Below are 17,812 nucleotides of genomic sequence, written 5' to 3'. Positions count from 1 at the left end.
TTTTTGCAAAAGTATGCCGCAGTTGTGGGTGAATCATTACTGACCTAGGCCAACCGACAGATTGGGTACCTGTCGGTACCACATTCTAGAACAATACATACGATGGATGGACACCTAATGATCAAATATTAGGGATGCTGAATGTTATATGTTATGATATATGGATGGATATGGGATTGGATTGGCAGTTAATTGGCATGTGCTTGGTAAGCAACATTATGTGCATGTACGATTGTCTGAAATTGCATGCATTTTTAATTGGGATCTACTTGTCTTGTGCGGAATGATTCGGAGCTCTCACCTTTTGAATGCTCTGGATGGCCGTGATTTCTTTTCTTGTGGCGATAGAGATTTGTGATGTATCTGAAAGATTTGCCGCACAGATTGCACTTGTGAAGCTTTGCTGACGAGCTTTTCGATTGGCTGTCAGTAATGCGCTGCCTTAATGGTACATCCTCTTGGTCATCCTCCGTATGCCTGTACCTGGTGCCTGTACGGACTACAGAATCGGAGGATCGGCCTGGACCATGGTCAACTGGAAATACGCCGTTTGTTAAGTGGAAAATTGTAATTGCCGACACTTCGCTCACCTCAATCTTGGTTAGCTCTCCAGCAATAGCTGATTGAAGGTCTTGTTGACAAGGTGCCGGCATCTCAATCCAGTAACATCCCTTTTGAAAAGCGAGCCTATTTTTTATAACAGCACACTGTTAGTAAGAGCAGCTGATTGCGCCTAACAGCATACTTTAAAAATCAGATGCTAGCTGGTGCCGGGGATGCGACTGGCGCCATCTGCAATTTCGCAGCAACGAGCTATGTATTGTATGCAACAAAATTCAAATAGTTCAAGAAATCGCCGCTGGCGCGCTACTGATCGCAGAGTTCAAGTAGTCTGGCAGCTCTGCTATCTTAGGCAATAATTTTAATTTTGAATAAATAATGCTAGTGCAAAAATCCCCGAAAAATCTAAAAGAAAATAGTTTAAAAAAAACAAAGATTTATGTAAATTTTGATTGCTGTTGTGCTATTTAAGTACTTTTATTTTTTCTTTCATATTTTGTAATACTTTATCTTTTGGGGCAAAGACACAAATTCAACTACATTGGCTTGTTGGGAAGGGGGGGGATGGGTAGTGGAGGTTGATTAACACTAATATATTTTAAATATAGCTTTCCTCATCGTTAACTTAACATTCTTAGGTATTTTGTCTGCTGCTTTCGATCAATCAGGCGCTAATACATATATTGACTATCAATTAAAATAATTCAAGGTACTATAGATACGACATTAGCTAATGCCTATTAATATACTTATGCTTTGTGCATTCAATTTGACTATTCTTTTGATGATTTTCGGCCCACTTGGGGGACCCTACTCCTACTGATACCCACACCCGTGTGTGCGTAGACTACGGTCTGCCCCCTTAGATCAGGCTGATGCTCAGACCTCGGGGCAGCCGCAGGCCAGAATGCTCTAGGCTGGCTTGGTGGGAAATTTCCACGCTGCTTTCTTCATCGTGGCTCTGTGGCTCTTCTTCCTCGTCCAGCTCCAGTTGCACTTCCTGTTCCTGCAACACTTCCATTTCCTCTAACTCGTTTGCTGGCCCTTGCCCATCCTCGTCCTCCTCCCTTTCATTGGTAATTGGATAGCTGAGGCATCGCCTTGCGGTGGTTGGCGGTGGGGATGTTGTCAATGATGACGCCACTGGTGCTGGTAGGACCTCGGATATGACGCTATCGAATTCCAGCAGGACTTCATCATCGTCGAGGGTTCGCGTCCAGCGCGGTCGCTGCTTGGAGGGGCTCATTATTTGCGGAGGGCGGGAAGGTGGAGATGCGGTTGAGGTGGTGGGTGCTGACGATTCTGATGCCTCCCCATCCATTGAGCTCTCTCTGCTGAGCGTGGTACCCAATCGTCGGAACATGGCCACCACCTTGCCATCGACACTCGGCTGGGCGAATCTTTGGTGTGCCGGAGATGGAGCTGAAGTCGGAGCAGGTGCCGCATCCGGTGCCGCTGCCGGTGCCGGTGGTAAGGTGTCCTCATTGGCTAACTGGTGAGCAGTGGCACCTGCTGCTGGCCTCTCCATGGCCACCACAGCTGGCTTCCGCCGAGGCGCCACACCTTGCACCTTTCCCAGAAGATTACTCTTCTCCTGGAACTGTCGGAGGTGGTCATTAAGCGACTGTTGGGTTATTTTCTTTGGCTGCGACCAGAACTTGACGCTCTCCAGGTAGCACTGGCGGAGAATCTTGCTCATACCATCGACGGACCCAAAGCCTCTGCTGCTACTCCTCTTTCTGTAGGTGATGGCCGCCGGAGCAAGGTTGACATTGTTACGGAGCTGTGACTGGTTCGGGCCGCGTAATCGGGGCTGCACGCGAACCCGGGATTGGGCTCGAATCCTTGGCTGGGATTGGGGCTGTACGCGCACACGTGCTTGTTGTGGCTGGGGCTGGGGATGTTGCGGGAACAGCGCCTGGGGCTGCACACGAATATGGGGCTGTTGCTGGAACTGCGCCTGGGGCTGGATTCGTACCAAATTCTGCTGCTGGAATTGTGGTTGGGGCTGCGGCTGAGGTTGGACGCGTACTCGCAGTTGTTGGGGCTGTGGCTGGGGTTGGACGCGGACCAGAGGCTGAGACCGGGGATTAACGCGTACCTGTGGCTGCACATAGGCCACCGGACGACCCATCCGACGCGCCCGCTCTTCCGGCAATAGACTGCCGCTGCTGTTGTTGCCCATTTGGGCGGAGGGGCTCTGACTCTGGCTGTCGGCATCGTTGCTGTTGAGGGCCTGCAGGGAGTGCCAATTAATAAGCCAGTTGTTGCAGCTGAAGCACAGAAACTTATCCTCATTGAGGGGCTGTAATTGGAGAAGAAGAATGCGGGTGAGACATTGAAAGATAATAGATTGTATAATAGATCGATACTCGTATTCGATTCATCGCCGAGCTGCACAACCATTTGTAATCCTAGAATGTTTGGTGACCCAAGTGTCGTTAGTCCTCCCCATTTCATGTCCTGTCACCTCTAGCCAAGCATAACCACAGAATAAACCTTTCGAAAATTACGATACGCCTATGCACTTAGTGATCGCTCTCCGAGTGACCACTAATGAGGCTCGAGCTCGAACCGAACCGTGGAGAACTATGTATCTGCAGTCAAAGGTGCAAAAAATATCATATCAATTTTGAAGCGACTGCCAGGCGAGCCTTGAGCAGGCCAGGCATATTAATTACCCAAGAGCCAACATTCCTCGGGTATCAATAATTTCGTGCACCTGCCCAAGAAACCATTGCGCCCAGAAGAGCCCAGGCAGCATTAATAGCGGCCGCGGCAGCGTCAGCGGCAGCAGCAGCTGGCCCAAAAGGCCCAAAAACCAGTCAAAGCCAAAGGGATATTCGGTTAGCCAGAAGCAAACCCGTTTCTCCAACGGCCACGCGCCCCGTCGAATCGCTGTGGAACCGCGCCGGGAACTGGGTGAACGAGAACTATGGCATTAGGCACGCGCAGGCGCGACAGTTGCTCGGCGCATTAGATAAGGGAGGAAGGGTAGAAGGGGTACTGTAGGGAGCCAGGATCAGGAGCGATTGTCGATCCCTGCTCGGACCTGAAAAGGTGTGCTCCAAGAGCCATGTGTAAACGGTATAATAATGCAAATTGCAGGCCAGGTGCAATTCAGACAACAGCAGGCATCCAGGCAGCCACACACGCACACGGTCAGAGCCAGAGGAGACGGGAGACAAGAGAAGGTAGCAAAGAGGGAGAGAGGTGGAGGTGGAGGTTAGCGGTAAGGAGCAGACAGACAACTGATTGCAACTGAAGTTTATAGCACTGTCATTGAGGGCTTTACGAGTATTGTCCCAGCACAGCACACGCTAGAGAACGGTCTCAATTGAGTTTCCCTGAATTCAAGCGGCGGCAGGGTGGCTTACGAGGGTGCGGGTGGAGTTCTGGTTGCCACGCTGCGATCGCGGCAGGTGGTGGTATATGCTTTCGCAACAATGGCTCTAAGCAATCAACGATCCTCGAGGGCAAAGCCACAGGGTATGTTTAACGGTTTTTTTAAGGGGTGAGAAGAGAGGGAGGTTCTGTGAGTAGTGACACATGGCAGTTACTCCTATGATCATAAGATTTACTGGATGATTTCTATTAATACATATTTAGCTTAAGCGCAGTTAAACTTCAGGCTTCTACAATGTTTAAAAGTGTATTTTGATAGGATTCCCACTTCAATCTTTTAGCAACCACTTCAAAAATACTTGTGTGCTCGAGTAGGATACTGTTATTCCTTCAGCTGTCAGGGCCCCATATTCCCTTGTGACTGGGGAATCCTAATCCACATCTAAGAAACCCTAGAAAAGATGCGCCCCCGAAATAACAGAGTAGACGAAGACCTTCAAATAGGAGGCAAGACTAGTTTGGGCTTTGTTTTGTTTTGGGCACTCTGAGGCTCCTTTTTAAGGCTTCTGCTGGGAAATGCAGAGAATCTAAATCAAAAAGAATTTCTTAGAAGTTATTTGTTTTATGGGGTGGAAGGGATAGGGATAGGGATATCTAAGAACTTTTGTTTGGATTTGCGCCTTTTTCGGAACCGGAATCTCTTTCAGGTTTTTGGCATTGTTCAGGACACAACCACCACCGTGTAGCGTATATACATATGTATGTATGTACATAGTTCCGTCTAACCCAAAATCACTCGGTAATTTTCGTTGAAGTGCACACACACTATGAAACCCAGACACAGCCTCAGGTATTGAATAGCTGATATGCGAAAATAACAAACACACAACCCAAAGAGGGAACCGATAAAGCAGCCAGCAGCAGGGAAGCATTGGAACCCTGATGTGTTGAGGTTGAGGTTGAGTTTGAGTCGCAAATACAGCTGCCGTTGCGGAGGGATAGCGAGAGGAAAGGGTCTGGTCTGGGAAAGGTTCGTTCACTGCCCGCAGAAATTGGAGCAATCAATGCTCCTCGGCTTCACCTTCCCACTGGGAAGTGCCCGAATTGTCGTGCATCTGCATCTGCCACTGCCCCCAGCCCTTGAGCAGGTTCGGAAACAGGTAGGAGAGTGTATTTGTGTAATCCAATACCCGAAACTCACTTCCACAGAAAATAAACCAAGGATCGGGTCAAGGATCGTTTTCCATGTTCCACATTTCATTCCCATCGCACATTAGAACAAGCTGTTGGGAATTATGAGTATGGGAAAGGCACCGGATCGATCTAAGTGGCGGCATATGCAAAGTGTCCAATTACCGAAGGGAAATGCACCAGCTGCTCCTACCGTACTACTGCTCCTGTTGTCCCCGGCAGGATGTGCACTTTGAGAGAGAGCGGAAAAACAGCGAAAACTTTCGGAGAGCGCTGGGATGCTGCGGGAGCTACCTTTACCTGTCGGCCTGTCGGCTTGTCGTGCCACCCTTTTGCTGAGCCCCAGACTCTGGCGGAGTTCATCCCCTTTTAACCCAAAAACTCGCACACACATGCAAATACTCTCAGGCACACACGCGTACTCCCACACAACACACACCACACATACGAGGGGCAGAGAACTTTTGCCGAAGGACGTTGTAACGGTGCTGCTGCTGCTGTCATGCTGTTGTTGCAAGACGATGACTCATCTGATGAGCCGTGTGCAAATATCGATTTTTGTTAGATGGGAAAAATCCATACTCCATACCTGAAACTTGAATTTCGCCTGGATCAACTGCACTATGTTGGGCCCGGAGCGCGGCTCGTAGATATTGATGGTCTGATTCGTGTGGCATCCGCAGATGAGGCAGGTGCGCTTCAGGTATTCCGAGGAGGCGGATTTTTGGGCGGTGGCCACTGCTGCGGCTGGCTCCACTTGGTGATGGTTGTTGGCAGACATTTTGGCGACACTTGCAACTTCCTCGATACGCTTTTCGCACTGACACACGTCCTCGTCGGCCTTTGACGTCACTACAGAACTAACGGTAACTCGAGCTGTAACCTTAGTTGCCCAACGTAACTGTAACTGTGTCCGCCGGGGGTGGGTTGGTGGCGCGAAACGAGGCAAACAAAAAGGTCGTATACCACCGAATCGCACAGAGAGAGAAGAGAGCGAGCACGTACGGAGAGACGGAGCAGAACGTCCTTTCGATTCCACGCACAAATTTTGAATGTGGCACGAACGAGCCCGATGTGGCACGTTTGTCTTCGGTTCTCGTTTTCTTCTTTGCTGTGCTCTTCGGTGAAGTATGTATTTTAAAGGTATCGCAAAAGGCAGGTAGGGTTTTGGTGCCCTATATACCTTGGGAGGACTTCGAGCATCGCTGCCCGCTGTTTCTGGACTGGGTTTGAATAGCGAATACTGAGAGCATTGCCAACATATGTTCATATTCGAGGAAACGAAATGCCAGCATAAATATTTAGGCAATCGTGCTGAAAATTATTTGAACATACTGTAGCTATTATTTCAACTTATTTAGTTACAGAATCGTAATTGATTAGTTTTCTGTACAAAAAGTGTAAACGTAGAGTGGAAGGGAATGGGAATATTTTGTAAAATCATAACTTAATGTTCCTTTGAACACCCAATTTGTCAGGATTAGGGAATCATTATCGATCCCCAAATATTTTGACAACCCCTTGCTTACTTGACCTATCTGAACTTTTGCCACTCGAGTTACCTCTTTATGCTCGGGGTTTCTAAGCTCCACGAGCAGCTGCTGTTGCTGCTGTTGCCCAGCGACAATACTCCAAATTTAATGTGTCGGCCGGCTTCCTCAACTACGACTCATCATTATGGAAGACACGGCAACACCGTGTGGCATGGAGCATGGAGCATGTGTGCATTGTGGGCTCATCAACAGGCTGTCTGTCCCTGTCCCCATCTCAGCTCTGACTGTGCCTCTGCCTTCGCCTCCGACCGCCACTGCGACTGCGACTCATACATGCACCGACAGCGACAACAGACGGCAGCTGCTGCTGCCGCTGCCTCAAAATACTCGTACAAAAGGTGCGTTTTGGTTTTTTGTTTCTCATCTTTTTTTCGGGCAACTCAATCATATGTTCTCTGTGCCATGAATCGTTTTTGAGCCAATGTTGCAGCTTGCAACCGGATTGTTTCTTTATGCTGGCCCGGCGACAGATGTTTTCTTCCTTTTCTCTCGTTTTTACCTTCTTCGCCTTTGCGACTTCTTCGTTTTGCGCCTCCACCTTGATTTCGGGGACTGGGTTACGTTGCGCCTCCTGCCGCTACTTTTACTCGCCTCGCACTACGCGTCTTGGGTCTATAGTAAACAAAGGAGTAAAACACTCCACTCACTAACCCTCGATTTTGTTCATGAATGAATTGATGAATGGTCGATGGGCGCTGGCTGGCTGGGAAGGAGTCGCCGAACGAGCAGCGGAACGAACGCATCCTCTCATTCGTTTTTCTTGGCATATGCGTAGCAAATTTCCATATCTGGAAGAAATCTGGCAAGGAAGTAGCCAAGCTGCTGGTGGCTGGGATCGGGACCGTGACCGGGGTTAACCGGAAGAGCAAAATTTATTATAATCTAAAGAATCAAAAATCAAAAGCGGTAATCGAATTATTGTAAAAGGAAACACATATTCGCCAACTGCCAACAACAAGATATACATATTTTGAATAAAGCTTTTAAGACTTAAAAGGTGTTAACTCATAAAGATATTTATATGTAATTATCTAATATTATTAATTAACCATTATTTTATTTTCAAATTTTTTTTAAATTTCTTGGACGTTGATATGCAATGACTGTAATATCAAGTGGGCCATGGGACAACAAGCCGAAGCGTGCTATGCTTGAATCCTATAAGAAAAACCCAGCCCTCCTGACGAGCGACGCATATCCGAACCGGTCGCATATGTACATACAGAAAAGATAGATTTTAGTCTAAAATTCGACGAAAATCAGTATATCACAAAACTTCAATTTAAACTAAATTTGAAATACACATTTTCCAGTTGGATAATTTAAATTTGAATTTAAAATCGCCCGTTGGACTTGGAGTGACGCCATCTGTGGTTGAATATTCAAAGACCCATCTGTCAGGGGTCGCCACTGAGAAAAGTAGAAAGGCTTTGTCGCCATGTAGAAAGAACGTATAAATCATGTACCAACATTTAAGGTTTTACATCTGACATCTTATTTTTCCTAAGGTTCTCAGTAAGACACCAATACACACACACAATATATCCATATATGCCGGCTACAGTAAACCTACCCAGTTTAGCCGCTGAAACTGCATATTTTGTACCCTAATGTGAATGGGATCAAGTTACATTTATAGAAAACTAATTATATGCATAAATAGGTATAAAACATGTCATGAGGGCTCGCACACAGCAAAGCAGAGCCAATATTAAAGAAAACTGATCAATTTAGCGGATACAAACATGTATATTTTTAGTGTTGAGGTGTCAAAATTAGCAAGTAATACTAAGCGGCATATTTAAATCGATGAAGATAATTTTCGATCAGTGATTAAAATTAACTTTTTCACTATTCTTTTTCACACTTCTGCTGGAACACCATAAAAATACCGATATATGCTATGACTATCAAGTAACGTTCCCGATCTGTAGGAGCTTTCTTTCCCGCCAGTTTCCGGCTATAGAACTTCTATTAATATCCCGATATCAAGACTACTACATCAACTTTCGTAACCCATGCGTTCGGTTCGAAAGTCGAGTGGAAATCACAACAAAAGATTAATCCTCAATGTCGTCACCCGCTGCCAGAGCATTACCTTCTCCTTCGACTCTCACTTCGGAGTGTACCTCCTTTGGCCACGTTTCTCACGGCCCACCAAGGAGTTACGTGTGTACGTATGTTATCCCGCTGCTGAGAAACCTGGTAGTAGAAATGGCAATTCGGGAGGCACCTTGGGACTTACTCAATAAGATCGCGCCCCTTGCAACTTGGACCCCCCATACGCACGTGCGAAAGTTGAAGTAGGGCCAGCGGTAGCTATAAAATAATTGACTTGACTTTATAATTGCAACAGACGAACAAGAACGGTGGTTGCGTCGCCTACTGTGCCCGGCCAGCATGAGGTTCCGTGTGGCAGTGGCAGAGCAATGCGGCACCCAGAAACGTCACGATTGGTGCGCGCCCCAGACTCGCTGGTCGCATAAGTCTCTAGGGGATGGAACAGAAGCAACCCTCTGGGGAAAAGGCTGAGTTGCCGGCTAGCTCTGATACATGGATGGATGGAATGGGAGGGCTTGGGTGGCTGTTGCCTCTACCTCTCCCGCTTCCTCTCCCCGTTCCGCGCTCTTCGTCGTGGCTTCTCTTCTCTTTTCTCGCTCTCACTGCGACTGCTCTGTGCGAATTCCATTTTGTTTTAAGAGCTTCTGCTTCTGTTTCGGTTGTTTCTGGATGTGTGATGTTATGCCAGAGAGCCAGGCAACGCGACGTTGTGGGCCAAGATGCGGACACCATTCAGTCAGTTGCCGACGCTGAAGGCGCAAGGATATCCGAAGCGCTTGCCAGGATTCCCATCGAAACCAAAACAAACCTCAAGTGGACACGTGTTTGGCGCGAAACGATATCGGCCGATGAACCGAGACCTATACCGATATAGGCATAGGGAAATTGTGTGTTAAAAAGTGATTTGCATAGTGCTAACCCTCCAGAGACGCCTTCATCCTGGCCATGTCCCGACGCAAACAGGCCAAGCCGCGCGCCTGTCTCAAACGTAAGTTGGGCAAACCCAATTGGTTGGTCAGTTGCTCCCCAGTGACCCTGGCCTGACATCGACTCCATGTCCTGTGTCCTGGCCCTGTGTGCCGTGTATCCATGTGTAGCCGTGTGGGCTGGTGTGTGTGTGCATCTGATTGATTTGCTTTGATAACCCTAGGAGACACATGGACAGGGGCGGATACAGGAAGAGTGGGATATGGGGAAGTGGGGGTGGACGTGGACACAGCACAGGACACAGCATTACTCTGCCAAACTTTGCTCGCGGGACCACAAAATGTGACAAATGCAAATGGCCTCCGCCTGCGATGAGGCACCGTCCCATCCCGTTCCGTCCGGTGCTATGCTCCTGCTCCTGCTCCAGCTGAAGCTCCTACTCCGAGGTCTCTCCGCCCGACCGACCATGCTGCAGCTTGCAGGCATTGGCCAATCCCTGGGGACCCACACACCTAACTGTCAGTGATAGAGAGCCAGCGAGAGCAAGAGAGATGGACAGACATGGCAGTGGAGCCCCCAGAGTAGGGTTTTGGTGTAGAGTGTGGGGGCTGTGCGCTCAGAGACCCTGAAAACCCAAACAAACCCCAGAATGAGGTTGAAACATTGAGTGTTCTGGTGAACCAACAAGTAAATGGATAGATATTCTGAGCGGCAACGACTAGCGGATACCCTTCATAGAAACTGTTTTTTGACTACAGTATACATATATATTCTTCTTTAATCCCTAAAATCCACTACCTAAGGAGAAGTTATCATTCACTTTACAAAGTGCAAGCCCGAATTTATACACCCTATAATACCCTTTACTGCAGGCCATAAAAAGTTGTTTGGCCCAAACGCAGCTAGCAGCTTGGGCATTTTTGTGATCTGCTTGTTGGGGGTTCCAGGGGTTACAGTTCCATTTACTGTTCGTGCTCCTACGGCTGCCGGGCGCCCAGTCAAGGCAACCAAAGTGCCGTTAATTTTTAATACAATTTCAAATTGTGTCAGTGTAAATAACAGCAGAGAGATGCGGCAGAAACAGCAGAGAACGGCAACAACAATGATAACAAATAAAATTGACAATAAATCCAATGCACACATGTGCATGCAGCATGGGGTATGGGGCATGGGGTAGAGTGGGGGGTGTGGAGAAGGGTATGGAATGCGGGATGGGCTAGGGGATCTGGTCTGCTCGAAGCCCCCAAAGACAGCTGGCGCACACACAAATTTACACAAACACAGAGACACAGAGAGCGAGAGCGAGAGCGAGAGATATCCTCATGCTGGGGCACGAGAATTTCCCCAAAGTATAAAAAAACGAACTTTGGCTTTGCTCTTTTTCTGCTCTTCTCTCACTCGCTCACTCGCTCGCTCTCTCTGTCCCTCTGTCTCTCTTTCTCTCTGCCTCGTTCTGCCCCCTTTGTTGGTCGTGTGTGCGGCGCGGGAAAAAAGCACAAAACACAGAAAACCCATTGCCATGTATTTCTCGGGGGAGTCGGCAACGGGCTCTCCGGCCAATCCCATGGGATCCCAAGCGACGAGGCAACGACGAGGCAGGGCCACATCCACAGCAACAGCAGTGCGGCATAGCACAGTGGCAGCAGCAACAAACATGCGCCAACTCCCTGGGGGATTTTCATTTGCTGACGGCGCTGCCAGCCAGTTTGCATGTATATATGTATGTGTGTGGGTATGTGTGCAGACACCCACACGCACCTACTTATTAGTATGTATCTATATATTAAAGGTAATTTTATTGACAACCCGCAAAAAAATCAAAGAAAAGACATCATTTTACACCAAAGAAATGCCTTTATTTTTGCACCTCTCGAATATGTACAGTGTCCGCAACAAGTATGCGCCCAGACATGTGTTGGAATCAGAGCTAAGTATAGGTGTCTGCAATTCTTCACTCCACTCATAATTTATATGAAACATTCCCAAAAAGTCTGAGTACAATTTGCAGACACTGTGCGGTTACAAAATGCTTTAAAATGCCAGCTCCTGCTGTTGCGAATTCCCATAGCTGGGCAAAAGGCTTAGGATTCCAGCTGCCATAAGTTGTCGTTGCCTTCTGGCTCCTTTCGCCATCGTCCTCCACGGTCACCCTATGCCCCTGCCAGACCATCGCATACCAACCAACCCAATCCCCACTCATCGTCAACGTGAGCGCGAGTCCTTAGTGTATTGGCAAAATATTTGCCATTGCAGGGCGAAAGCGCGCCAAAAATAGCATTAACACCAAGAACAACAGCCACCAAGAGCAGCCAGGACTAAAAGCAGGAGTAGCAGGACCCAGCAGGAATCCGCTCTGGGCATAGGCCATGTGCAATGGCTTCTGCTCTGCTGGTGTACATAATGTGGGATATTGGCTGCGTCTAGCGGTAACTAGTTTGGTAAATAGAATCTGCTGTGGGCGATGCGATGGCAATGAGTACTCGTATGTGGAGCGGGTTGCTATGGTGTGGTGTGGGCTCCTAAGGTATCCTGGGACCTTTGGGAAAGCAGCAGCAGCAACAAGGACAACTATGGTGGTGGCATTTTGACAGCTCTGAGGATTCCTTAACAGGGTTCCCCACACACACACACAGACATTCAAATGAGTTCAGGAGTAGTTTGGCTTTGGCTTAAAGTATTTTGATAGGGATGCAAAAATGACTTCTCTGCTAGCAGGAAACGAGTTTTTGAGTTCCTTAAGTATTTAGATTTATTTCATAAACTAATTGGATTATACAAAGCTTAACAAACGGATGATCTCTTCTGAGAGAAGATTATAGTGTCCTTTCCAACAACACGAAAGCTGGAGGCCAAATTTTCGGCCACAGGAGATGCAATTCTAGTTTCCTGCCGAGAATCAGTGAAAGATTTATTATAATCAGAGATCTGTTAATAATTTATCAACACTGCCTATGTCATTTAATGAACTTACCAACACTGAACGATCGCTGGGCCATCTTTCTTTCTTGGTGGCAGTGTGTCTGACATTTATTTCTTGCTTTCCAACTATTGATAAAATTTATTGTTGGCGCTTTTAACAACACCTTCGGGTTTGTTATTTCATTATTTTTTTAATACCACACACACACACACATACATACATACATTCACAAACATACATACATGGCTATTATAAAAGTTGCAAGCGCGCTTTGTTTCTGCCAACTCCCGCCCCCAAGCTCCAACACCAACCCCAGCCCCAGCCCCAGCCCCAGGCAAAACTCCCAGCACCCCCACCCATTCTGCCACCTCCCTTGCTGCTCAGCGGTGCCCTCTACACACGCTTAGTAGCCGTTTGGGAGCTGGAAAAGTGGCAAGCATTGGGGCACAGAAACGGGGGAGGCACTGGCAACGGATTGATGGGTCAAAGGGGACGACGCTTATTATTACGTTTACAAATACACATGGTGTGTGTGTGTGTTTGTGTTCGCAGTGGTGAATGGGTGTATGTGTGGAAGAACGCGCACCTTTTCGTTGGTGTTGGTTGGGGGGAGGTCATGGGTGGTAGTGGTGTAGAGTGGATGTTTGAGTAAAACGCTTAAAAACATGCCATTCATTGCCGAAAAACAAGTAAGAAACGCTCACACACACACTCACACTGTCGGGCACTTGTGCTCCACAGACACACACATACACATATAGCACTTATTCCCTTACACACACATTCACAAATACACATACGGAGAGACATGGCAACCCAGCGACCGAGTGCGAAATGCACTCTGGGGGGCTTTAAACAAAAATGAAAATCGCTTGCATACATATGGGCGCTTATACACACACTTACACACAGGAGCATACAGCACACACATACACACACACTCACAGCGGATGTATATCCTTTTTGGCTTGCACAAAAAGAAGCTGACGGCGACGTCGTCGTCGTTGTTGTTGCGGTGCTTCGACAATTTTAACGACCATAACTGGTTCTCACTCTGTTCCCCATGCGAGCTGCCCCATGCCCCATGCCCCTGCCCCATTCCCCACCCTATGCCCCGTCTCTGTCTGCCACGCGCATTTATTTTAAAATACGCGGCACTTCCGCCGCAAACGGCACACAGTTGGCCCACATCCCCATAACCCATACCCCATGCCTCTTCCCACAATCCTTTCCTCTGCAGCCGGCACCCAATACCAGTAGCAGGAGCAGGAGGAGCAGCAACCACTTTCAAGTGCCTCCAACACTCGGCTCCTTTATATGGAAATAATAACCAAATGTTCTTGTCTCCACATCCGTTTCCCTTGTACCTCTCATCCTTCGTTGGCTTCCATTATGGTGACCAGCACCAGGCCGTGCCCCATCCTGCCCCATGCCCATCCCACACCAATACCCTTGCATAATGTTCATTTCCATGGCGATTCCTTGCGGTGTGATTCCGGCTTGTCCTTTCGGCAATATATTTTAAGTCCTTACCTTCCTCGCGGTCACCAATACGAAATGGACACGCGCATCCTCCCGACTCTCTACACCAGCTCCAACTCCAGCTCCACCAGCACGCAAGCCGAAGCCGAAGCTGAAGCTGCCACCATGTGAGGATGTGACTTATTTCTCGCCAGCCGAAATCATTCACACTTTTGTGAGACAACGGATTGACAACGGAAAGGAATTGAGATTGTATGAGGGAAAGTGGAAATTTCCAAGTAAAATAATTCTAACGATGTAATATCATCCAAATTATAGTCTTTTGGGAAGCGATTAAGTAAGGAACTATAAATAGCTTTAATATTTCCTCGTAGCTGGCTATTAGCAAATCTAATCAAAATTGATTATAATAATGGATTTAAATGGATCCACAGTCGTTTCATTCATATTTAAACTAAGTTCTACTCCTTCCGACTTCAGTCTGAGAATGAATCTCCCCAACGTGTAAATGATATCCCCACCTGTGGCTGGCCCAGCCTCAGCCCTGTCCAGCCGTCTCTCAGAAGCCGCAAGCATTCGTCTTTCCCTCACTCACATCCGAAGCAGTTGGAGAAATGTATGAAAAATTCAATTTAATTGCACAATTACACATGTTACACATTTCCATTTGCCGGAGCAACTTTTGTCACTGTTCCTGTTGTTGCACCCTGGTTGCAATTACTTTTGAGGAAGAGCTCTGTGTTTTACCTGTTTCTGTGTGTGTGCTTTCTCTTTTTTTTTGGGAGGAAACGACACCCGCAAGGCCCTGGGCAGAGGGAGGCCATCGATCAGATGGCGGCTTTGCCCTGTAGCCATAAGAGGAGTTTGAGTTTTGAGCTATTGCCAAGGCCCGAAAGCAGAAGCAGGAACGGAACAGCAACTGGACGAGGACTAGGCAGGGAGGCGGCTGGGTGGGGGCAGGGAGGGGGCCCCAACAATAAAACACAGAACGTGTAAATAGAATTTTTGGCACGATGGTCGCCCAGGGAGTGCTTCGGCATAATCTGCATGAGTAGAGGTAGCACCCGAAGCCGTGGCCGTGGCCGTATCCGCCACAATGTCTGCCAGGACACCGGAGCAATTTGTGCGAGTGTTCGAAATGTTATCAATTGATTAGCTTTCATTTATATGTATATGTACTCTTACCTACTTATACCTCGATTTTAACGATTTGCTCGATTTTCGTTTGCAGTTGGCGAAAAGGAGGAGGAGACACAGCCCAATGTGGGTGACCTGCTGGAGCCCAAGGAGGAGCTGCTCAGTGCGGACGAGGAGGATGGGGAAGAGGACGCCGAGGCGGAGGAGGATGCTGAGGGAGAACTGCTTACCGAGGAGAAGCCACTCAAGCCCAATGAATCACAGCCACAAAGCCACTGGACAACAGCTGATGAGGATCCGGCCGGGGGCTCGCTTGTGCCAAAAGAAGAAGCAGAAGAAGTACAACACCCACGGGATAAGGAAGGTCCTGCTGCTGGTGGTGCATCTGATGCAGCTGCCAATGCCAACGGGCACTGCAAGTCCTCTGGTAAGTTTGACTTCAATTTGCATATTTTATTGCCTCCAGCCGAAAGATATATCTATATCTATGTATATGTAAACCAACCCAAAGCCAGCAGCAACCTACTCCAGGCTGGGCCCAAGTCCGTTGCAAGTCCTTCGTCGTCTTGGCCGTCTTGGGCACTTCCCCTGGGTCTTTCACATGTCCGGCTAATAACTCTCGACAGTCTCATAAATAGCAAATGTACGGTTTTTGCTCCTGTTGTTGTTGCTGGTGCTGTTGACCCAGCTAGGACACATCCGCATCCACTTGGTCCTGGTTCTGGTCCTGGACACGTGAGACCTCTGCCCCCCAGCCTTGGTGTCCAAATAGTGAAGGTTTAAAAGTGTGGAATGCTCTTGTAAAATTGGATAAGGTTAATGCATCACACGGCCTGGCTAAGATACAGGGTGCTATGGTAAAATGTCCTAAATTTGAAATGATATCCACATTAAACGCTTTGATGGTAGATTGGAATTTGCAAGAATTTGTGACATGTGCTCTGGAAAATCTGGCTTGAACCTTTTCCACGAGCACAGCTTTAAAGTACCGAAACTCATTTCGGGACGACAGAGAGAGAGAGATGCACAGACACCCTGTATGTCTGTTGTATTCCCATTGGTGCCGCTGCCTGGTCACATCAACTTTGATGTCTCCATGCGGCCCCATACACGCACACTCCCATATCTGAGTTGGGGCATATACATGTGTGTGTGTGTGTGTGTGTATGTGGAGGGGCATGTATTTGGTATTCCTGTGCGTCATTGGATTATGGCACTTGGGTGTAAAGCCATCGATTCCAATGACCAAAGCGCTGCTCGTTACGGTCGCCACCGCTGCCTCCGCATGGCCCGACAATAATAAAACAAGCTACATGTTTTAAATGGAACACAGCCATATATACACACGTACTCTTACCACCCTGTATATGTACATATATACTCATGTACATACATACATACACAGCCATGTGTCTGTTCATTATTTGTTGCTCTTTTCTGTGCTGCGTGCTCTGGGCTGGCTCTGGCTCTGGCTCTGGGTCGGAATGGGCTCTGCTGGCGGAATTCCCGCGAGTCCAGGCGACGGCAGTCCATGTCTCTCGTCTCCAGCCTCCCCGGCATAGAGAACATCATCATCACCAACTAGAACCGTCCGGCTGTGCTCTCCCCTGCCATCTGGATGGTCTGGGTGCCCTGGATTGTTGTTGCCGGGTGTACCTGGGAGTCCGAGCTGACGCTTTTGCTGCCTCTGCCGCTTCTGAATGTGCGATGCTGGCCGAGAATCGCTCCTAACCTCACTGCGCACACTTCTGACCCGACTAACGGCACTACGGAGGACCGAACTTTATCACCGCCGCGGCGTTCGCCTGCACTCGCCATCTCTGTCGCTCGCACTCGCATAATATATGACAAGTACACGCCGCTGCACTGCGTCCGTTTACTGTCGTGGCGCCACCGCCTGGTGCTGCTGGTGCTGCTGGTGGGGCTGCTGTTGCCGTTCTGTCGCTCGGTGCTGGTCCTGGCCTCGTCCTGTCGGAATCTCTGGTGTGTTGTATAATGTTCTAAAGGGAAATCGAGAGGCTGTGATAAGTTTGGGGATCCGAAAATTGTCTTTCTACTTCATGTTGCTGTTGTTGCTGCTGTCGACGATGCTGCGACGCTGGCAGAAATGAGAAACCCGGCGAGAATGAATTGGCCCTTTTGTGCGCATCAGAGGCAGCAGCAGTACCAGCACCAGCAGTATCAGTAGTAGTAGTAGCAACATGGCCCTAGATGACGGGCCCCACACAGTGGGACAAGTCTGAGGTATTGGCTGGTGATTGTGAGAGGGGAAAAAGAGCTTGGGGACAGTTGGATACAACGATAAAGTCGTGTGAAACGTATTACCTCCATGCGTTTCAATGGAGTTTAAGAAATGGAAATGCATTTCTGATACATAAAGAAGTGATTAAACCTAAGAAACGTGAGATCCAAGTTCAAGTTCAAAGTTAAATACGAAAAAATCAAAAACTACATACATCTAAAGAAAAAAGCTCTGAGCCCTAAAATTAGATTAAAATACTATAATGGAATCATTATATCAAATGTTTGATCCAAATAAGTATATCATTTTTTAAATAAATATTTTAATATTTAAATCAAATTAATTTCCTACTAATTTAATATAGTATACGTATTTATTTTCAGTTGTTTTATA

General features: G+C 47.9%; 2 protein-coding genes across 2 annotated transcripts in view; one reads left to right on the top strand and one right to left on the bottom strand.

Annotated features, from left to right (window-relative positions):
• Window positions 1–1,003: 1,003 nt before the first annotated feature.
• phyl (phyllopod) lies at window positions 1,004–6,206 on the bottom strand. The gene is made up of 2 exons (XM_033378152.1): window positions 5,687–6,206; window positions 1,004–2,866 (listed from the first exon to the last, which is right to left on the bottom strand). Exons 1-2 carry the CDS (start codon window positions 5,876–5,878, stop codon window positions 1,424–1,426), a joined length of 1,635 nt encoding a protein of 544 aa, XP_033234043.1. The 5' UTR covers window positions 5,879–6,206; the 3' UTR covers window positions 1,004–1,423.
• Window positions 6,207–9,449: 3,243 nt separating this feature from the next.
• L (zinc finger protein Lobe) overlaps window positions 9,450–17,812 on the top strand; it is a 34,961-nt gene continuing 26,598 nt past the window's right edge. Inside the window, exons 1-2 of the mRNA XM_033378349.1 lie at window positions 9,450–9,699; window positions 15,272–15,604. Coding sequence (XP_033234240.1) covers window positions 9,657–9,699; window positions 15,272–15,604 — 376 coding nt within the window. The 5' untranslated portion in view covers window positions 9,450–9,656. The remainder of the gene's footprint in view (window positions 9,700–15,271; window positions 15,605–17,812) is intronic.

This window comes from Drosophila pseudoobscura, chromosome 3, assembly GCF_009870125.1.
Source record: "Drosophila pseudoobscura strain MV-25-SWS-2005 chromosome 3, UCI_Dpse_MV25, whole genome shotgun sequence".
NCBI classification, from domain to species: Eukaryota; Metazoa; Arthropoda; class Insecta; order Diptera; family Drosophilidae; genus Drosophila; species Drosophila pseudoobscura.
This window is presented reverse-complemented; position numbering and strand designations above follow the sequence as displayed.

Excerpts from the sequence above, each read along its gene's own strand:
- phyl (XM_033378152.1), bottom strand. The coding sequence starts at position 5,878 with ATGTCTGCCAACAACCATCACCAAGTGGAGCCAGCCGCAGCAGTGGCC. Across the intron at positions 2,867-5,686 it reads AGGCGAAATTCAAGTTTCAG|CCCCTCAATGAGGATAAGTT; the intron begins GTATGGAGTATG and ends CTCCAATTACAG.